Source organism: Hyla sarda, chromosome 8, assembly GCF_029499605.1.
Source record: "Hyla sarda isolate aHylSar1 chromosome 8, aHylSar1.hap1, whole genome shotgun sequence".
Classification (NCBI taxonomy): domain Eukaryota; kingdom Metazoa; phylum Chordata; class Amphibia; order Anura; family Hylidae; genus Hyla; species Hyla sarda.
In genome coordinates this window covers 13,243,011-13,266,838 of record NC_079196.1, presented here as the reverse complement: position 1 = coordinate 13,266,838, position 23,828 = coordinate 13,243,011, and the positions used below count along the sequence as shown (strand labels likewise).

General features: G+C 45.7%; 1 protein-coding gene across 3 annotated transcripts in view; it reads left to right on the top strand.

Annotated features, from left to right (window-relative positions):
* ESYT3 (extended synaptotagmin 3) overlaps positions 1-23,828 on the top strand; it is a 68,574-nt gene that overhangs the window by 5,291 nt on the left and 39,455 nt on the right. The window contains exons 1-3 of one of the 3 annotated variants that reach the window (XM_056535334.1): positions 10,015-10,127; positions 19,176-19,217; positions 23,463-23,597. In XM_056535334.1, coding sequence (XP_056391309.1) covers positions 10,086-10,127; positions 19,176-19,217; positions 23,463-23,597 — 219 coding nt within the window. In that variant the 5' untranslated portion in view covers positions 10,015-10,085. Of the gene's footprint in view, positions 1-10,014; positions 10,128-19,175; positions 19,218-23,462; positions 23,598-23,828 lie in introns of those variants that run through there. The other 2 variants (XM_056535335.1, XM_056535333.1) reach the window with 2 other exon arrangements.

Sequence of the window (23,828 nt, the reverse complement as noted above, 5' to 3'; positions counted from 1 at the left end):
GTTATAATGGATGAGGGGACATCAGGTGATTATTATGTTATAATGGATGAGGGGACATCAGGTGATTATTATGTTATAATGGATGAGGAGACGTCAGGTGATTCTATTGTTATAATGGATGAGGGGACATCAGGTGATTATTATGTTATAATGGATGAGGGGACATCAGGTGATTCTATTGTTATAATGGATGAGGGGACATCAGGTGATTCTATTGTTATAATGGATGAGGGGACATCAGGTGATTCTATTGTTATAATGGATGAGGAGACATCAGGTGATTATTATGTTATAATGGATGAGGGGACGTCAGGTGATTATTATGTTATAATGGATGAGGGGACGTCAGGTGATTATTATGTTATAATGGATGAGGAGACATCAGGTGATTATTATGTTATAATGGATGAGGGGACATCAGGTGATTATTATGTTATAATGGATGAGGGGACGTCAGGTGATTATTATGTTATAATGGATGAGGAGACATCAGGTGATTATTATGTTATAATGGATGAGGGGACGTCAGGTGATTATTATGTTATAATGGATGAGGGGACGTCAGGTGATTATTATGTTATAATGGATGAGGGGACGTCAGGTGATTATTATGTTATAATGGATGAGGGGACATCAGGTGATTATTATGTTATAATGGATGAGGAGACATCAGGTGATTCTATTGTTATAATGGATGAGGGGACGTCAGGTGATTATTATGTTATAATGGATGAGGGGACATCAGGTGATTATTATGTTATAATGGATGAGGAGACATCAGGTGATTATTATGTTATAATGGATGAGGGGACGTCAGGTGATTATTATGTTATAATGGATGAGGAGACATCAGGTGATTATTATGTTATAATGGATGAGGAGACATCAGGTGATTATTATGTTATAATGGATGAGGGGACATCAGGTGATTATTATGTTATAATGGATGAGGGGACGTCAGGTGATTATTATGTTATAATGGATGAGGGGACGTCAGGTGATTATTATGTTATAATGGATGAGGAGACGTCAGGTGATTCTATTGTTATAATGGATGAGGGGACATCAGGTGATTCTATTGTTATAATGGATGAGGGGACGTCAGGTGATTATTATGTTATAATGGATGAGGGGACATCAGGTGATTATTATGTTATAATGGATGAGGAGACGTCAGGTGATTCTATTGTTATAATGGATGAGGAGACATCAGGTGATTCTATTGTTATAATGGATGAGGGGACATCAGGTGATTATTATGTTATAATGGATGAGGGGACGTCAGGTGATTCTATTGTTATAATGGATGAGGGGACATCAGGTGATTCTATTGTTATAATGGATGAGGGGACATCAGGTGATTATTATGTTATAATGGATGAGGGGACGTCAGGTGATTATTATGTTATAATGGATGAGGGGACGTCAGGTGATTATTATGTTATAATGGATGAGGGGACATCAGGTGATTATTATGTTATAATGGATGAGGAGACGTCAGGTGATTCTATTGTTATAATGGATGAGGGGACGTCAGGTGATTATATTGTTATAATGGATGAGGGGACATCAGGTGATTCTATTGTTATAATGGATGAGGGGACATCAGGTGATTATTATGTTATAATGGATGAGGAGACATCAGGTGATTATTATGTTATAATGGATGAGGGGACATCAGGTGATTATTATGTTATAATGGATGAGGGGACGTCAGGTGATTCTATTGTTATAATGGATGAGGGGACGTCAGGTGATTATTATGTTATAATGGATGAGGGGACGTCAGGTGATTATTATGTTATAATGGATGAGGGGACATCAGGTGATTATTATGTTATAATGGATGAGGGGACATCAGGTGATTATTATGTTATAATGGATGAGGGGACATCAGGTGATTATTATGTTATAATGGATGAGGGGACGTCAGGTGATTATTATGTTATAATGGATGAGGAGACATCAGGTGATTATTATGTTATAATGGATGAGGAGACATCAGGTGATTATTATGTTATAATGGATGAGGAGACATCAGGTGATTATTATGTTATAATGGATGAGGGGACATCAGGTGATTATTATGTTATAATGGATGAGGAGACATCAGGTGATTATAATGTTATAATGGATGAGGGGACATCAGGTGATTATTATGTTATAATGGATGAGGGGACGTCAGGTGATTATTATGTTATAATGGATGAGGGGACGTCAGGTGATTATCATAATATTATAATGTACAGCTTCTCTCAGCTGGAGATCAGGGCAGGGTATAAGGCCGTGTTCACACATTCAGTTCTCCACGTCTGTATTTTGGGCCCTTCCCAGTCCACATCATGTACATTATTAGACGATCCCATCACTAAGTCTGGAGCTCATCGCGGTGGCAGGAGTGTGACCGCCATCCTCAGGTCACTGTGACAGAGCGACATGACATTGGCGAGACGATGACATCACAGGATCACCCACACTGAGCACCTGTATATTCAGGTTAGTGGGGCTGATCCATCTGTCGGGTTCCCTTTAATAAAAACAAGGCAAAAATTCAAAGGTAGTGGGTAAGAAAATTGAGTATATCCTGACTGCTTCCATAGGAATTAAGAGGGTAAGTAGCAGCCAGGTGTTGTCAATCAAATGCACGTGATTCATTAGGAAGTGTGCGCGCCTCTGAAGTCCATCATTTTACAGTGAGAGAGATTCTTCACTGACACTGAGGACCAGTCACCATCTTTCCAGGAGCGGACATCCCAGCATATTCACCCTGAGGTCAGACCAACATTCGCACCACTTTTTTATTTTTTTAACTTTCATGCCAAATTTTTTCATTTTTGTGCTAAAATTTTCTTGTGATTTAAAATACAAATCAGACATTTCTGGATGGTGATGGATTCATCACAACATTCCACAATGGAGAAGCATGGAGCGGCCAGGTGATAGGAGGAAACAGAGCGAGCGGATCATACGGCAGGAATGTCACAACAATTTATAACAAATTAATTATATACTATGATGAATTACTGGGGTGTCAGCTGATGGGATCTGCCAACTAACATCTAACAATGAAATCTGTCAACTGCGATCTTCCAACTATCATCTACAATCTATCATCTACCAACAAAGTCTATCAACTAGGATCTCCCAATTACTATCTACCAAACTAACATCTAACAATGACATTTATCAACTATGATCTCCCAGCTACAATCTATTATCTACCAACAAAATCGTATCAACTAAGATCTACCAACTACCATCTTCCATTTCCCAACTACCCTCTACCAGCTACAATCTATCATCTACCAACTAACATCTAACAATGACATCTATCAACTACGATCTACCAACTACTATCTACCAACTACCATCTTCCATTTCCCAACTACCATCTACCAGCTACAATCTATCATCTACCAACTAACATCTAACAATGACATCTATCAACTACAATCTACCAACTACTATCTACCAACTACCATCTTCCATTTCCCAACTACCCTCTACCAGCTACAATCTATCATCTACCAACTAACATCTAACAATGACATCTATCAACTACGATCTACCAACTACTATCTACCAACTACCATCTTCCATTTCCCAACTACCATCTACCAGCTACAATCTATCATCTACCAACTAACATCTAACAATGACATCTATCAACTACAATCTACCAACTACTATCTACCAACTACCATCTTCCATTTCCCAACTACCATCTACCAGCTAGAATCTACCAACTGCCATCTGACAACTACTATCTACCAACTACTACCAATTACCATCTTCAAACTACCATCTACCAGCTAATTATATTATCTCCCAACTATTATCTACCAAAGACCATCTATCAACTACATTTATCAACTACCATCTACCAACCACTGTCAACTACCAACTACATGTATCAACTACAATCTATTACCTACCAACTACTGTCAACTATCATCTCCCTACTAAATCTACCAACTACATCTATCATCTACCAACTACATCCAGGGGTGTAGCTGTCGAGGTAGCAAATGTAGCAGTCACACCGGGGCCCTGGTGCCTAAGGGGGCCCCAAAGCACATCTGCCCCATAAGAGACCAGTATTATAATTGGCATATGGCGCCCTCTTGCAGATTTTGCATCGGAGCCCAGAAGCTACAAGCTACGCCTCTGACTACATCTATCATCTACCAACTACATCTATCATCTACCAACTACATCTATCATCTACCATCTACATCTACCAACCACCAACTACATCTACCAACTACATCTACCAACTACATCTATCATCTACCAACTACATCTATCATCCACCAACTACATCTATCATCTACCAACTACATCTATCATCTACATCTACCAACCACCAACTACATCTACCAACCACATCTATCATCTACCAACTACATCTCTCATCTACCAACTACGTCTATCATCTACCAACTACATCTATCATCTACCAACTACAGCTATCATCTACCAACTACATCTATCATCTACCAACTACGTCTATCATCTACCAACTACATCTAACATCTACCAACTACATCTCTCATCTACCAACTACGTCTATCATCCACCAACTACATCTAACATCTACCAACTACATCTCTCATCTACCAACTACGTCTATCATCTACCAACTACATCTATCATCTACCAACTACATCTATCATCTACCAACTACGTCTATCATCTACCAACTACGTCTATCATCTACCAACTACATCTCTCATCCACCAACTACATCTATCATCTACCAACTACATCTATCATCCACCAACTACATCTCTCATCCACCAACTACATCTCTCATCCACCAACTACATCTCTCATCTACCAACTACGTCTATCATCTACCAACTACGTCTATCATCTACCAACTACATCTATCATCCACCAACTACATCTCTCATCTACCAACTACATCTCTCATCTACCAACTACGTGTATCATCTACCATCTATGTCTATCATCTACCAACTACATCTATCATCCACCAACTACATCTCTCATCCACCAACTACATCTCTCATCTACCAACTACATCTCTCATCTACCAACTACGTCTATCATCTACCAACTACGTCTATCATCTACCAACTACATCTATCATCCACCAACTACATCTCTCATCTACCAACTACATCTCTCATCTACCAACTACATCTCTCATCTACCAACTACGTGTATCATCTACCAACTACGTCTATCATCTACCAACTACGTCTATCATCTACCAACTACGTCTATCATCTACCAACTACGTCTATCATCTACCAACTACATCTATCATCTACCAACTACATCTATCATCTACCAACTACATCTCTCATCTACATCTACCAACCACCAACTACATCTATCATCTACCAACTACATCTATCATCTACCAACTACATCTCTCATCCACCAACTACATCTATCATCTACCAACTACATCTCTCATCCACCAACTACATCTCTCATCCACCAACTACATCTCTCATCCACCAACTACATCTCTCATCTACCAACTACGTCTATCATCTACCAACTACGTCTATCATCTACCAACTACATCTATCATCCACCAACTACATCTCTCATCTACCAACTACATCTCTCATCTACCAACTACGTGTATCATCTACCAACTATGTCTATCATCTACCAACTACATCTATCATCCACCAACTACATCTCTCATCCACCAACTACATCTCTCATCTACCAACTACATCTCTCATCTACCAACTACGTCTATCATCTACCAACTACATCTATCATCCACCAACTACATCTCTCATCTACCAACTACATCTCTCATCTACCAACTACATCTCTCATATACCAACTACGTCTCTCATCTACCAACTACGTCTCTCATCTACCAACTACGTCTATCATCTACCAACTACGTCTATCATCTACCAACTACGTCTATCATCTACCAACTACGTCTATCATCTACCAACTACATCTATCATCTACCAACTACATCTATCATCTACCAACTACATCTCTCATCTACATCTACCAACCACCAACTACATCTATCATCAACCAACTACATCTATCATCTACCAACTACATCTATCATCTACCAACTACATCTATCATCTACCAACTACATCTATCATCTACCAACTACATCTATCATCTACCAACTACATCTCTCATCCACCAACTACATCTATCATCTACCAACTACATCTATCATCTACCAACTACATGTCTCATCTACCAACTACATCTCTCATCTACCAACTACATCTCTCATCTACCAACTACGTCTATCATCTACCAACTACATCTAGGTTAGGAGGGGACATACCTCTTGCCCCCATATAATAGTATTATTGTTGACCGTGTTGGCACCATCACCCACCATGGTTGGACAGTGACGGTCTTGGTGCATATTCTATCTGTGGATCCGTCCATGCGTCACACAAACCATAAAGATGATTTCGGATGATGGGGTTGGAATTGTCCTATATTAAACCAGTGTCCCCCTCATTTGTCAGAAATGTGTCATGTGGTCCCAGGGATTGTCCTCTGCCTGTAATAACCGGTCCATTGATGTAGCTGTATGGTGATTTTCAGCCCCTCCCCCTCACGCAAATCATCCCAACGATGATCCCCTAATGGCCGCAATTATCTGGCCGTGCTGCGCCCACAGATCTCTGCTGTGTAATCTGCCGTCATCACAGCTAAAAATGAAAGGAGGCAATTACCACCGCCATTATAGCTTCCCACCCAGGTCATTTCCCAGGTGGCTTCCACTACTCTACACCCCAATTGGGTGGCCTCTCATTTTCAGTGCACAACAGGGGAAAACTACGAAAAGGGGGTTTGTTTCATTGTATCAGTCCAGGTGAATGACGTAAATAGAAGAAAGGAGGCCCCAATTAGGGTGCTAGATTTTTACCCCAGAAAGGTCTGGGGTATATTTTTCCTTTCTTTCCATGGCCCATTGGTTTTATATCCCCTCCATTAATTTGCTGACAATACAGTTTCTTAGAGAGAGAGAAGTTCTCCACAGCTTTTTACTAAGAGAAAAAAGTAATAGGACCAACCAGCATAGGGCCCCTTCTCTCCAGGTACCCAATAGCTGCCACAGGGTCTTCCCTTGGTATCTGTCTACACTGGATGCAAGTAATGTGGCCCCTCCGCCCCCTGCAGTGTTGGACCAGCAGTAGATCCCCATCTCTAATATGGGACGGCGGCTGGTATTGTGGACCCTCTGTCTGTATTGTGGGCCCTCTGTTTATAGTGTGGACCCTGCGTCTGTATTGTCTGGCCTCTGAATGTAGTGTGTCCTGTCTGTCTGGTAAGCTCTTCATCTGTAGTGTAGGACCTCCATCTGTAGTGTAGGACCTCCATCTGCAGTATAGGACCTCCATGTGTAGTATAGGACCTCCATCTGTAGTGTAGGACCTCCATCTGTAGTGTAGGACCTCCATCTGTAGTGTAGGACCTCCATCTGCAGTATAGGACCTCCATCTGTAGTGTAGGACCTCCATCTGCAGTATAGGACCTCCATCTGTAGTGTAGGACCTCCATCTGTAGTGTAGGATCTCTGTCTGTAGTATAGGACCTCTGTCTGTAGTGTAGGACCTCTATCTGTAGTGTAGGACCTCCATCTTTAGTGTAGGAGCTCCATCTGTAGTGTAGGACCTCCATCTGTAGTGTAGGACCTCCATCTTTAGTGTAGGACCTCCATCAGTAGTGTAGGACCTCCATCAGCAGTGTAGGACCTTCATCTGTAGTGTAGGACCTCTGTCTGTAGTGTAGGACCTCCATCTTTAGTGTAGGACCTCCATTAGTAGTGTGGGACCTCCATCTGTAGTGTAGGACCTCTGTCTGTAGTGTAGGACCTCCATCTTTAGTATAGGACCTCCGTCTGTAGTATAGGACCTCCATCTATAGTATAAGACCTCCGTCTGTAGTATAGGACCCCCATCTATAGTGTAGGACCTCCATCTGTAGTGTGGGACCTCTATCTGTAGTGTAGGACCTCCGTCTGTAGTATAGGACCCCCATCTATAGTGTAGGACCTCCATCTGTAGTGTAGGACCTCCATCAGTAGTGTAGGACCTCCATCAGCAGTGTAGGACCTTCATCTGTAGTGTAGGACCTCTGTCTGTAGTGTAGGACCTCCATCTTTAGTGTAGGACCTCTATTAGTAGTGTGGGACCTCCATCTGTAGTGTAGGACCTCTGTCTGTAGTGTAGGACCTCCATCTTTAGTATAGGACCTCCGTCTGTAGTATAGGACCCCCATCTATAGTGTAGGACCTCCATCTTTAATATAAGACCTCCGTCTGTAGTATAGGACCCCCATCTATAGTGTAGGACCTCCATCTTTAGTATAGGACCTCCGTCTGTAGTATAGGACCCCCATCTATAGTGTAGGACCTCCATCTTTAGTATAAGACCTCCATCTTTAGTATAGGACCCCCATCTATAGTGTAGGACCTCCATCTGTAGTGTGGGACCTCTATCTGTAGCGTAGGACCTCCATCTTTAGTATAGGACCTCCATCTTTAGTGTAGGACCTCCATCTGTAGTATAGGACCCCCATCTGTAGAGTAGGACCTCCATCTGTAGTATAGGACCCCCATCTATAGTGTAGGACCTCCATCTTTAGTATAAGACCTCCATCTTTAGTATAGGACCCCCATCTATAGTATAGGACCCCCATCTATAGTGTAGGACCTCCATCTTTAGTATAAGACCTCCGTCTGTAGTATAGGACCTCCATCTGTAGTGTGGGACCTCTATCTGTAGTGTAGGACCTCCATCTTTAGTATAGGACCTCCATCTTTAGTGTAGGACCTCCATCTGTAGTATAGGACCCCCATCTATAGTGTAGGACCTCCATCTTTAGTGTAGGACCTCCATCTGTAGTATAGGACCCCCATCTATAGTGTAGGACCTCCATCTTTAGTGTAGGACCTCCATCTGTAGTATAGGACCCCCATCTATAGTGTAGGACCTCCATCTTTAGTGAAGGACCTCCATCTGTAGTATAGGACCCCCATCTGTAGAGTAGGACCTCCATCTTTAGTGTGGGACCTCGATATGCACCTTTCCCCTCATGTAGTTTCGGATCCTTCACCACATTCACTGTTCCAGTGTCTTCTCCTAATGGGTTCTAGATCTGTTTCTGGCAAAGCTGGGTGACAACCAATATGGCCGCCATTCTATCTACCAGAGAGGTGGGGACCCAACCCCCTAGTAATCCAGCTATGTCTCTATAACCGGGAGGATTTGCTCTTCTGATCCGTGGGACAGCTGGGTGGCGTGTCCCGTGGGATCTTTTCCTGTCCACAGCTGATGATCCGGGACTGTGTGTGTTTCGGGTGTTGACGCTGCGGATCTAATCCGCCATGATTTGTTGCTGTCACTGTTTTCATATTTGTTTGTTGAATATGAAGGTGGATCCGTCCCCATTACCACCGCTGATCAAATAAATGTCGTCCTTGACCGGCTCAGCCGCGTTAGCGTAGTATCAAAGTGATGGCTGATGGGTTTGTCACGATGTGGCGGTGCAGGCAATGCTCTGGGAGCTAAACACAGCAGCGGCTAATGTGTGCAGCAAACCCTCAGGGTAGTGTTTCCCAACCAGGGGCCTCCAGCTGTTGCAAAACTACAATTCCCAGCATGCCCGGACAGCCAAAGGCTGTCCGGGCATGCTGGGAGTTGTAGTTTTGCAACAGCTGGAGGCACCCTGGTGGGGGAAACACTGCCTCAGTGTGTGTTGCGTTTCCATTCACTGACATCAAGCAGAGATCTTGAAAACATTAGGGGGAGATTCATCAATCCTTGTGAAGAGGACCGCTGGAGCTGTCGCCCATAGCAACCAATCACATTCCTGCTTTCATTTCTCAGAGGCCTTTCTTTAAAAATGGAAGCCTGACTCTGGTTGCTATGGGAGACAGCATGTTATGGAGCCGTCTGCGTACACGGTCGGCCTCGCCGCTGTCTCTGAGACGTTCTGTATCTTTCTCATGTCTGGGCTCGCAGACTTACCGAACCTGCAGGACGGGTCCTTGTCATTCCTGCCCGGCCCCCTACGCGCCTCACATTATACAAGATGCCATGGAGATGGTGGGCAGGTCACATGGTGCAGCGTTCTGTACTGTAACTATAAAGCAAAAGTGTCTCAGTACATTGGGTTGTTATAGCATATTGTACACCTGGTTGTAAGACAAAAGGCGACAGATAAATAATATATTACCTGGGCACCTGTGGTATATACAGTGCATGTGACCTGTGGTATATACAGTGCATGTGACCTGTGGTATATACAGTGCATGTGACCTGTGGTATATACAGTGCATGTGACCTGTGGTGTATACAGTGCATGTGACCTGTGGTATATACAGTGCATGTGACCTGTGGTGTATACAGTGCATGTGACCTGAGGTATATACAGTGCATGTGACCTGTGGTATATACAGTGCATGTGACCGGTGGTATATACAGTGCATGTGACCTGTGGTATATACAGTGCATGTGACCTGTGGTATATACAGTGCATGTGACCTGTGGTATATACAGTGCATGTGACCTGTGGTATATACAGTGCATGTGACCGGTGGTATATACAGTGCATGTGACCTGTGGTATATACAGTGCATGTGACCTGTGGTGTATACAGTGCATGTGACCTGTGGTATATACAGTGCATGTGACCGGTGGTGTATACAGTGCATGTGACCTGAGGTATATACAGTGCATGTGACCTGTGGTATATACAGTGCATGTGACCGGTGGTATATACAGTGCATGTGACCTGTGGTATATACAGTGCATGTGACCTGTGGTATATACAGTGCATGTGACCTGTGGTATATACAGTGCATGTGACCTGTGGTATATACAGTGCATGTGACCTGTGGTATATACAGTGCATGTGACCTGTGGTATATACAGTGCATGTGACCTGTGGTATATACAGTGCATGTGACCGGTGGTATATACAGTGCATGTGACCTGTGGTATATACAGTGCATGTGACCTGTGGTGTATACAGTGCATGTGACCTGTGGTATATACGGTGCATGTTACCGGTGGTATATACAGTGCATGTGACCTGCTGTATATACAGTGCATGTGACCTGTGGTATATACGGTGCATGTGACCTGTGGTATATACAGTGCATGTGACCTGTGGTATATACAGTGCATGTGACCGGTGGTATATACAGTGCATGTGACCGGTGGTATATACAGTGCATGTGACCGGTGGTATATACAGTGCATGTCACCGGTGGTATATACAGTGCATGTCACCGGTGGTATATACAGTGCATGTGACCTGTGGTATATACAGTGCATGTTACCTGTGGTATATACAGTGCATGTTACCTGTGGTATATACAGTGCATGTTACCTGTGGTATATACAGTGCATGTGGCCTGTGGTATATACAGTGCATGTTTCCTGTAATATATAAAGTGGATATGACCGATGGTATATAAAGGGCATGTGGCCAATGGTTTCTGATATATTCCCTGGTGACCAGTGGGCTGTATATAGTTCCTGATATATTCCCTGGTGACCAGTGGGCTGTATATTGTTCCTGATATATTCCCTGGTGATCAGTGGGCTGTATATAGTTCCTGATATATTCCCTGGTGGACAGTGGGCTGTATATAGTTCCTGATATATCACTGGTGACCAGTGGGCTGTATATATTTCCTGATATATTCCCTGGTGACCAGTGGGCTGTATATATTTCCTGATATATTCCCTGGTGGACAGTGGACTGTATATAGTTCTTGATATATTCCCTGGTGACCAGTGGGCTGTATATAGTTCCTGATATATCTCCTGTTGGACAGTGGGCTGTATATAGTTCCTGATATATTCCCTGGTGACCAGTGGGCTGTATATAGTTCCTGATATATTCCCTGGTGATCAGTGGGCTGTATATAGTTCCTGATATATTCCCTGGTGGACAGTGGGCTGTATATGTTCCTGATATATTCCTTGGTGATCAGTGGGCTGTATATAGTTCCTGATATATCCACTGGTGACCAGTGGGCTGTATATAGTTCCTGATATATCACCTGGTGACCAGTGGGCTGTATATTGTTCCTGATATATTCCCTGGTGACCAGTGGGCTGTATATAGTTTCTGATATATTCCCTGGTGATCAGTGGACTGTATATAGTTCTTGATATATTCCCTGGTGATCAGTGGGCTGTATATAGTTCCTAATATATTCCCTGGTGGACAGTGGGCTGTATAAAGTTCCTGATATATCCCCTGGTAATCAGTGGGCTGTATATAGTTCCTGATATATTCCCTGGTGATCAGTGGGCTGTATATAGTTCCTGATATATTCCCTGGTGACCAGTGGGCTGTATATAGTTCCTGATATATTCCCTGGTGGACAGTGGGCTGTATATATTTCCTGATATATTCCCTGTTGGACAGTGGGCTGTATATAGTTCCTGATATATTCCCTGGTGACCAGTTGGCTGTATATAGTTCCTGATATATTCCCTGGTGACCAGTGGGCTGTATATTGTTCCTGATATATTCCCTGGTGACCAGTGGGCTGTATATAGTTCCTGATATATTCAGTGGGCTGTATATAGTTCCGATATATTCCCTGGTGATCAGTGGGCTGTGTATAGTTCCGATATATTCCCTGGTGATCAGTCGGCTATGTATAGTTCCGATATATTCCCTGGTGACCAGTGGACTGTATATAGTTCCTGATATATTCCCTGGTGGACAGTGGGCTATGTCAGGATTCGGCAGGCTGGAGGTGGATCCTCTGTGTCAGAGAGGGATTGGCGTGGACCGTGTCGGTGGACCGGTTCTAAGTTGCTACTGGTTTTCACCAGAGCCCGCCGCAAAGCGGGATGGTCTTGCAGCGGCGGTAGCAACCAGGTCGTGTCCACCGGTAACGGCTCAACCTCTCTGACTGCTGAGATAGGCGCGGTACAAGGGAGTAGACAAGAGCAAGGTCGGACGTAGCAGAAGGTCAGGGCAGGCAGCAAGGATCGTAGTCAGGGACAACGGCAAGAGGTCTGGAACACAGGCTAGGAACACACTAGGAAACGCTTTCACTGGCACTAAGGCAACAAGATCCGGCAAGGAAGTGCAGGGGAAGTGAGGTAATATAGGGAAATGCACAGGTGAAGATACTGATTAAAACCCATGCGCCAATCAGTGGCGCACCGATCCTTTAAATCGCAAAGACCCAGCGCTCGCGCGCCCTAGGGAGCGGGGCCGCGCGCGCCGGGACAGCACAGACGGGGAACGAGTCTGGTAAGCGGGTCGGGATGCGCATCGCGAGCGGACGCGTCCTGCATCGCGAATCGCATCCCGGCTGGGGACATTATTGCAGCGCACCCGGTCAGCAGGTCTGACCGGGGCGCTGCGAACAGGAGAACACTGTGAGCGCTCCGGGGAGGAGCGGGGACCCGGAGCGCTCGGCGTAACAGTACCCCCCCCCCTTGGGTCTCCCCCTCTTTTTAGAACCTGAGAATTTGTGGATAAGTTCCTTGTCAAGGATGTTGTCCTCGGGTTCCCATGACCTCTCCTCTGGGCCGCAATTCTCCCAATCTACAAGAATTTTTTTTTTTACCTCTGACCGCCTTGGATGCCAGAATTTCTTTAACCGAGAAGTTGTCAGAGGACCCGGAAACAGGAGTAGGAGCAACAACCTTAGGAGAGAAGCGGTTAAGGATGAGTGGTTTAAGGAGAGAGACATGAAAAGCATTGGGAATACGGAGAGAAGGAGGAAGATGGAGTTTGTAGGAGACAGGGTTGATTTGGCTCTTGATTTTAAAAGGACCAAGATAACGTGGTTACAGTTTATAACTGGGGACACGAAAGCGGACATACTTGGCGGAGAGCCATACTTTGTCTCCAGGAGAAAAGACAGGAGGAGTTCTTCTTTTTTTGTCTGCGTGTTTCTTCATCCGGGATGAGGCCTGTAGGAGAGATTTTTGAGTCTCTTTCCAGATGGTGGAGAAGTCCCGAGTCACCTCATCAACAGCGGGCAAACCAGAAGGCATGGGAGTGGGGAGGGGGGGGAAGAGGGTGACGGCCGTACACCACAAAAAATGGGGATTTAGCGGAAGACTCAGAGACTTTGAAATTGTACGAGAATTCGGCCCATGGTAGGAGATCGGCCCAGTCATCCTGGCGGGAGGAAACAAAATGTTGCAAATAGTCACCAAGAACCTGATTAACTCTTTCCACTTGCCCATTGGATTGGGGATGATAAGAAGACAAGAAGTTTAATTTGATTTTAAGCTGATTACAGAGGGCCCTCCAGAATTTCGACACAAATTGAACGCCTCTATCCGAGACGATATGCGTAGGAAGCCTGTGAAGGCGAAAAATGTGCACAAAAAATTGTTTCGCCAACTGAGGCGCAGAAGGAAGACCTGGAAGAGGGATAAAATGTGCCATCTTGGAGAACCGATCAACGACCACCCAAATAACTGTGTTGCCATGGGATAAAGGCAGGTCTGTTATAAAGTCCATAGCAATCTGAGACCATGGTCGCTCAGGAACAGGCAGAGGATGGAGGAGACCGGCAGGCTTCTGGCGAGGGGTCTTGTCCCGGGCACAGACTGTACAAGCCCGAACAAAATCAGCAACATCAGCTTCCAGGGTAGGCCACCAATAAAAACGAGAGATGAGCTGGACGGATTTTTTGATGCCAGCATGGCCTGCGAGGTGTGAGGAGTGTCCCCACCTGAGAATCCTGAGGCGCTGGCGTGGAGGGATGAAGGTCTTTCCTGGAGGAGTTTGTCTGATGGAAGCTGGAGAAGCGGAGATCAGACAGTCCGGAGGAATAATGTGTTGCGGGGAAGCTTCCATTTCAGAGGCATCCGATGAACGAGAGAGAGCATCAGCCCTAATGTTCTTGTCAGCAGGGCGAAAATGAATCTCAAAGTTAAAACGGGCAAAGAACAACGACCACCTAGCCTGGCGAGGGTTCAGCCATTGGGCAGACTGGAGATAGGAGAGATTCTTGTGATCAGTGTATATAATAATTGGGTATTTGGACCCCTCCAGCAGGTGCCTCCATTCCTCGAGAGCCAGTTTTATGGCCAGTAGTTCTCGATCACCAATGGAGTAGTTTTTCTCCGCCGGTGAGAAGGTCCTAGAAAAGAAACCACAAGTAATAGCATGTCCGGAAGAATTTTTCTGTAGGAGTACCGCTCCAGCTCCCACCGAGGAGGCATCTATCTCCAGTGAGAAGGGTTTAGATGGATCAGGTCTGGAGAGTACGGGAGCAGAAGAAAAGGCAGTTTTGAGATGGTTCAACGCCTCTTCCGCTTGAGGAGGCCAGGACTTAGGATTGGCGTTTTTCTTGGTTAGGGGCACAATTGGGGCCACAATAGTGGAAAAATGTGGAATAAATTGTCGGTAATAATTGGCAAACCCCAAGAAACGTTGGATAGCTCGGAGTCTGGAGGGGCGTGGCCAATCCAATACGGCTGATAGTTTGTCCGGGTCCATTTGGAGTCCCTGGCCAGAGACTAAGTATCCTAGGAAGGGAAGAGATTGACATTCAAAGAGACATTTTTCCATTTTGGCATATAACTGATTGTCCCGAAGTCTCTGAAGAACCATGCGGACATGCCGGCGGTGTTCTTCTAGGTTAGACGAAAAAATCAAAATATCGTCCAAGTAGACCACAACACAGGTATATAAAAGATCACAAAAAATTTCATTTACAAAGTCTTGGAAGACGGCAGGGGCGTTGCAAAGCCCAAAAGGCATAACCAGATATTCAAAGTGTCCATCTCTGGTGTTAAACGCGGTCTTCCACTCGTCCCCCTCCCTGATGCGGATGAGATTATAAGCACCTCTTAAGTCCAATTTGGTAAAGATGTTGGCGCCACGTACGAGGTCAAAGAGTTCCGAGATAAGAGGTAGGGGATAGCGGTTTTTTATAGTGATTTTATTAAGACCGCGGTAATCAATGCAAGGTCGTAAGGAGACGTCTTTTTTGGAGACGAAGAAAAATCCAGCTCCGGCAGGGGAGGAAGACTTGCGGATAAATCCCCTTTTAAATTTTCTTGGATGTAATCCGACATGGCTTGTGTTTCCGGAGCAGACAGAGGATAGATTCTGCCCCGGGGTGGAGTAGTACCAGGGAGGAGATCAATAGGACAGTCAAAAGGCCTGTGAGGAGGCAAAGTCTCTGCTTGTTTTTTGCAAAAAACATCAGCATAGTCCAGATAGGCCTTGGGGAGACCTGGTATCGGAGGAGCCACAGAGTTTTGACTGACAGGACTGGGAGCAGACAAAAGACAGTTTTTGTGGCAAGTAGTACCCCAGTTCTTGATCTCCCCGGTGGTCCAATCGAGGGTTGGGGAATGGTGTTGAAGCCAAGGTAGTCCAAGAAGAATTTCAGAAGTGCAGTTAGAGAGGACCAGAAATTCAATCTTTTCGTGATGGGGTCCAATGCACATTAAGAGGGGTTCCGTGCGGTAACGCACAGTACAGTCCAATCTTTCATTATTAACAGAGGCGATGTAGAGGGGTCTGGCGAGACTGGTCACTGGGATGTTGAACCTGTTAACGAAAGAGGCCAAAATAAAATTTCCTGCAGATCCGGAATCCAAGAAGGCCACAGCTGAGAAGGAGAATGTAGAAGAAATAATCCGCACAGGCACCGTAAGACGTGCAGAAGCAGAGTTCACACCTAGAGCTGTCTCACCTTTGTGCGGAGTCGGAGTGCGTCTTTCCTGACGTGGAGGACGGATAGGACAATCCTTCAAGAAGTGTTCGGTACTGGCACAGTACAGGCACAGTACAGGCATAGGTTCTCAATGCGGCGGCATGTCCTCTCTTGAGGTGTCAGGCGAGACCGGTCTACTTGCATAGCCTCCACGGCGGAAGGCACAGGAACGGATTGCAGCGGACCAGAGAAGAGAGGAGCCGGGGAGAGAAACCGCCTCGTGCGAACAAAGTCCATATCCTGGCGGAGCTCCTGACGCCTTTCGGAAAAACGCATGTCAACGCATGTCAATGGCCAGATGAATAAGTTCATGCAGGTTAGCAGGGATTTCTCGTGCGGCCAGCACATCTTTCATGTTACTGGATAGGCCTTTTTTGAAGGTCGCGCAGAGGGCCTCGTTATTCCAGGACAATTCGGAGGCGAGAGTACGGAATTGGATGGCGTACTCGCCCACAGAAGAATTACCCTGGACCAGGTTCAGCAGGGCAGTCTCGGCAGAAGAGGCTCAGGCTGGTTCCTCGAAGACACTTCGAATCTCCGTGAAGAAAGAGTGTACAGAGGCAGTGACAGGATCATTGCGGTCCCAGAGCGGTGTGGCCCATGACAGGGCTTTCCCAGACTGAAGGCTGACTACGAAAGCCACCTTTGACCTTTCAGTTGGAAATTGGTCCGACATCATCTCCAAATGCAGGGAACATTGTGAGAGAAAACCACGGCAAACTTTAGAGTCCCCATCAAATTTGTCCGTCAATGATAAACGGAGGCTGGATGCGGCCACTCGCTGCGGAGGAGGTGCAGGAGCTGGCGGAGGAGAAGATTGCTGAAGCTGTGGTAGAAGCTGCTGTAGCATCACGGTCAGTTGAGATAGCTGGTGGCCTTGTTGCGCTATCTGTTGCGACTGCTGGGCGACCACCGTGGTGAGGTCAGCGACAACTGGCAGTGGGACCTCAGCGGGATCCATGGTCGGATCTACTTTCAGGATTCGGCAGGCTGGAGGTGGATCCTCTGTGTCAGAGAGGGATTGGCGTGGACCGTGTCGGTGGACCGGTTCTAAGTTGCTACTGGTTTTCACCAGAGCCCGCCGCAAAGCGGGATGGACTTGCAGCGGCGGTAGCAACCAGATCGTATCCACCGGCAACGGCTCAACCTCTCTGACTGCTGAGATAGGCGCGGTACAAAGGAGTAGACAAGAGCAGAGTCGGACGTAGCAGAAGGTGAGGGCAGGCAGCAAGGATCGTAGTCAGGGGCAACGGCAGGAGGTCTGGAACACAGGCTAGGAACACACAAGTAAACGCTTTCACTGGCACAATGGCAACAAGATCCGGCAAGGAAGTGCAGGGGAAGTGAGGTATTATAGGGAAGTGCACAGGTGAAGATACTGATTAAAACCCATGCGCCAATCAGTGGCGCACCGGTCCTTTAAATCGCAAAGACCCGGCGCGCGCGCGCCCTAGGGAGCGGGGCCGCGTGTGCCGGGACAGCACAGACGGGGAACGAGTCTGGTAAGCGGGTCGGGATGCGCATCGCGAGCGGACGCGTCCCGCATCGCGAATCGCATCCCGGCTGGGGACATTATCGCAGCGCACCCGGTCAGCAGGTCTGACCGGGGCGCTGCGTACAGGAGAACACTGTGAGCGCTCCGGGGAGGAGCGGGGACCCGGAGCGCTCGGCGTAACAGGCTATATATAGTTCCTGATATATTCCCTGGTGAGCAGTGGGCTGTATATAGTTCCTGATATATTCCCTGGTGACCAGTGGGCTGTGTATAGTTCCGATATATTCCCTGGTGATCAGTGGGCTGTATATAGTTCCGATATATTCCCTGGTGACCAGTGGGCTGTGTATAGTTCCGATATATTCCCTGGTGATCAGTCGGCTGTACATATTTCCGATATATTCCCTGGTGACCAGTGGGCTGTATATAGTTCCTGATATATTCCCTGGTGACCAGTGGGCTGTGTATAGTTCCGATATATTCCCTGGTGATCAGTGGGCTGTATATAGTTCCGATATATTCCCTGGTGACCAGTGGGCTGTGTATAGTTCCGATATATTCCCTGGTGACCAGTGGGCTGTGTATAGTTCCGATATATTCCCTGGTGACCAGTGGGCTGTGTATAGCTACGATATATTCCCTGGTGATCAGTGGGCTGTGTATAGTTCCGATATATTCCCTGGTGACCAGTGGGCTGTGTATAGTTCCGATATATTCCCTGGTGACTAGTGACTGTATATAGTTCCGATATATTCCCTGGTGACCAGTGGGCTGTATATAGTTCCGATATATTCCCTGGTGGACAGTGGGCTGTATATAGTTCCGATATATTCCCTGGTGACTAGTGACTGTGTATAGTTCCGATATATTCCTTGGTGACTAGTGACTGTATATAGATCTTCATTTGTTCCTTGGTTTAGCACCTTACGCTTTGTGCACTGACATCTTTGTCTTTTCTTTTCACAGGTTAATTTTCCAGATGTTGAACGAGTCGAATGGATCAACAAGGTAACAAAATCCTCTCCCTGAATGTCAGAAGGAACTGGTGACCGGTCATCTCTGTATATTGGTGATCAGGACACTAGTGACCGGTCATCTCCCTGTATATTGGTGATCAGGACACTAGTGACCGGTCATCTCTGTATATTAGTGATCAGGACACTAGTGACCGGTCATCTCTGTATATTAGTGATCAGGACACTAGTGACCGGTCATCTCCCTGTATATTGGTGATCAGGACACTAGTGACCAGTAATCTCCCTGTATATTGGTGATCAGGACACTAGTGACCGGTCATCTCTGTATATTAGTGATCAGGACACTAGTGACCGGTCATCTCTGTGTATATTGGTGATCAGGACACTAGTGACCTGTCATCTCTGTATATTAGTGATCAGGACACTAGTGACCGGTCATCTCTGTGTATATTGGTGATCAGGACACTAGTGACCGGTCATCTCTGTATATTGGTGATCAGGACACTAGTGACCGGTCATCTCTGTGTATATTGGTGATCAGGACACTAGTGACCGGTCATCTCTGTATATTAGTGATCAGGACACTAGTGACCGGTCATCTCTGTGTATATTGGTGATCAGGACACTAGTGACCAGTAATCTCTGTATATTGGTGATCAGGACACTAGTGACCGGTCATCTCTCTGTATATTGGTGATCAGGACACTAGTGACAGTCATCTCTGTGTATATTGGTGATCAGGACACTAGTGACCAGTAATCTCTGTATATTGGTGATCAGGACACTAGTGACCGGTCATCTCTCTGTATATTGGTGATCAGGACACTAGTGACAGTCATCTCTGTGTATATTGGTGATCAGGACACTAGTGACCGGTCATCTCTGTGTATATTGGTGATCAGGACACTAGTGACAGTCATCTCTCTATATATTGGTGATCAGGACACTAGTGACCGGTCATCTCTCTGTATATTGGTGATCAGGACACTAGTGAGTGGTCATCTCTCTATATATTGGTGATCAGGACACTAGTGACCGGTCATCTCTGTGTATTGGTGATCAGGACAGTAGTGACCGGTCATCTCTCTATATATTGGTGATCAGGACACTAGTGACCGGTCATCTCTGTGTATTGGTGATCAGGACAGTAGTGACCGGTCATCTCTCTATATATTGGTGATCAGGACACTAGTGACCGGTCATCTCTGTGTATTGGTGATCAGGACAGTAGTGACCGGTCATCTCTCTATATATTGGTGATCAGGACACTAGTGACCGGTCATCTCTGTGTATTGGTGATCAGGACAGTAGTGACCGGTCATCTCTCTGTATATTGGTGATCAGGACACTAGTGACCGGTCATCTCTGTGTATTGGTGATCAGGACAGTAGTGACCGGTCATCTCTCTGTATATTGGTGATCAGGACACTAGTGACCGGTCATCTCTGTATATTGGTGATCAGGACGCTAGTGACCGGTCATCTCTGTATATTGGTGATCAGGACACTAGTGAGTGGTCATCTCTCTATATATTGGTGATCAGGACACTAGTGACCGGTCATCTCTCTGTATATTGGTGATCAGGACAGTAGTGACCGGTCATCTCTCTGTATATTGGTGATCAGGACACTAGTGATCGGTCATCTCTCTGTATATTGGTGATCAGGACACTAGTGACAGTCATCTCTCTATATATTGGTGATCAGGACACTAGTGACCGGTCATCTCTGTATATTGGTGATCAGGACACTAGTGAGTGGTCATCTCCCTGTATATTGGTGATCAGGACACTAGTGACCGGTCATCTCTGTGTATTGGTGATCAGGACAGTAGTGACCGGTCATCTCTCTGTATATTGGTGATCAGGACACTAGTGACCGGTCATCTCTGTATATTGGTGATCAGGACGCTAGTGACCGGTCATCTCTGTATATTGGTGATCAGGACACTAGTGAGTGGTCATCTCTCTATATATTGGTGATCAGGACACTAGTGACCGGTCATCTCTCTGTATATTGGTGATCAGGACAGTAGTGACCGGTCATCTCTCTGTATATTGGTGATCAGGACACTAGTGATCGGTCATCTCTCTGTATATTGGTGATCAGGACACTAGTGACAGTCATCTCTCTATATATTGGTGATCAGGACACTAGTGACCGGTCATCTCTCTGTATATTGGTGATCAGGACAGTAGTGACCGGTCATCTCTCTGTATATTGGTGATCAGGACACTAGTGACCGGTCATCTCTGTATATTGGTGATCAGGACACTAGTGAGTGGTCATCTCTCTATATATTGGTGATCAGGACACTAGTGACCGGTCATCTCTCTGTATATTGGTGATCAGGACACTAGTGACCGGTCATCTCTCTGTATATTGGTGATCAGGACACTAGTGACCGGTCATCTCTCTGTATATTGGTGATCAGGACAGTAGTGACCGGTCATCTCTCTGTATATTGGTGATCAGGACACTAGTGACCGGTCATCTCTGTATATTGGTGATCAGGACACTAGTGACCAGTCATCTCTGTATATTAGTGATCAGGACACTAGTGAGTGGTCATCTCTCTATATATTGGTGATCAGGACACTAGTAACCGGTCATCTCTGTGTATATTGGTGATCAGGACAGTAGTGACCAGTTATCTCTGTGTATATTGGTGATCAGGACACTTGTGGCCGGTCATCTCTGTATATTGGTGATCAGGACACTAGTGACCGGTCATCTCTATATATTGGTGATCAGGACACTAGTGACCGGTCATCTCTGTATATTGGTGATCAGGACACTAGTAACCGGTCATCTCTGTGTATATTGGTGATCAGGACACTAGTGACCGGTCATCTCTGTGTATATTGGTGATCAGGACACTAGTGACCGTCATCTCTGTGTATATTGGTGATCAGGACACTAGTGACCGGTCATCTATGTATATTAGTGATCAGGACACTAGTGACCGGTTATCTCTCTGTATATTGGTGATCAGGACACTAGTGACTGGTCATCTCTGTATATTGGTGATCAGGACACTAGTGACCGGTCATCTCTGTATATTGTTGATCAGGACACTAGTGACCGGTCATCTCTCTGTATATTGGTGATCAGGACACTAGTGACCGGTCATCTCTGTATATTGGTGATCAGGACACTAGTGACCGGTCATCTCTGTATATTGGTGATCAGGACACTAGTGACCGGTCATCTCTGTATATTGGTGATCAGGACACTAGTGACCGGTCATCTCTGTATATTGTTGATCAGGACACTAGTGACCGGTCATCTCTCTGTATATTGGTGATCAGGACACTAGTGACCGGTCATCTCTGTATATTGGTGATCAGGACACTAGTGACCGGTCATCTCTGTATATTGTTGATCAGGACACTAGTGACCGGTCATCTCTCTGTATATTGGTGATCAGGACACTAGTGACCGGTCATCTTCCTGTATATTGATGATCAGGACACTAGTGACCAGTCATCTCTCTGTATATTGGTGATCAGGACACTAGTGACCAGTCATCTCTGTATATTGGTGATCAGGACACTAGTGACCGGTCATCTCCCTGTATATTGATGATCAGGACACTAGTGATCGGTCATCTCTCTGTATATTGGTGATCAGGACACTAGTGACCGGTCATCTCTCTGTATATTGGTGATCAGGACACTAGTGATCGGTCATCTCTCTGTATATTGGTGATCAGGACACTAGTGACCGGTCATCTCTGTATATTGGTGATCAGGACACTAGAGACTGGTCATCTCTGTGTATATTGGTGATCAGGACACTAGTGACCGGTCATCTCTGTATATTTGTAATCAGGACACTAGTGACCGGTCATCTTCCTGTATTTTGATGATCAGGACACTAGTGATCGGTCATCTCCCTGTATATTGGTGATCAGGACACTAGTGATCGGTCATCTCTCTGTATATTGGTGATCAGGACACTAGTGATCGGTCATCTCTCTGTATATTGGTGATCAGGACACTAGTGATCGGTCATCTCTCTGTGTATATTGGTGATCAGGACACTAGTGATCGGTCATCTCTCTGTATATTGGTGATCAGGACACTAGTGACCGGTCATTTCTCTGTATATTGGTGATCAGGACACTAGTAACCGGTCATCTCTGTATATTGGTGATCAGGACACTAGTAACCGGTCATCTCTCTGTATATTGGTGATCAGGACACTAGTGACCGGTCATCTCCCTGTATATTGGTGATCAGGAGACAAGTGATTGTTCTTCTCTTTGTATTAAGGTTGTGCGGCAGATGTGGCCTTATATTGGTACATATATGGAGAAACTCTTCCAAGAAAAGATTGAGCCTCTGGTCAGAGCGTCTAATAGTCACCTGAACGCCTTCACCTTCACCAAGGTTCACTTTGGAGAGAAGGTGAGAATTGGACGTGTAGAATAATGGTGATCACTGTGTTACCTCGCACCTTTGTGTTGTATTCCCGCCATTGTGTCCCTTTGTCCCTGTGTATCACTAGTAGTTGTGTGAACAGTGACCTCACTCCGTTATTCCCGTACCCCGGCCGTTCCTTGTTGGAGCCATTCAGCATTTCTCTCTTTTCGGCGGCTCTCACAAGAGTCTACGTGTCCTTCTCCACATTCTTCAGAT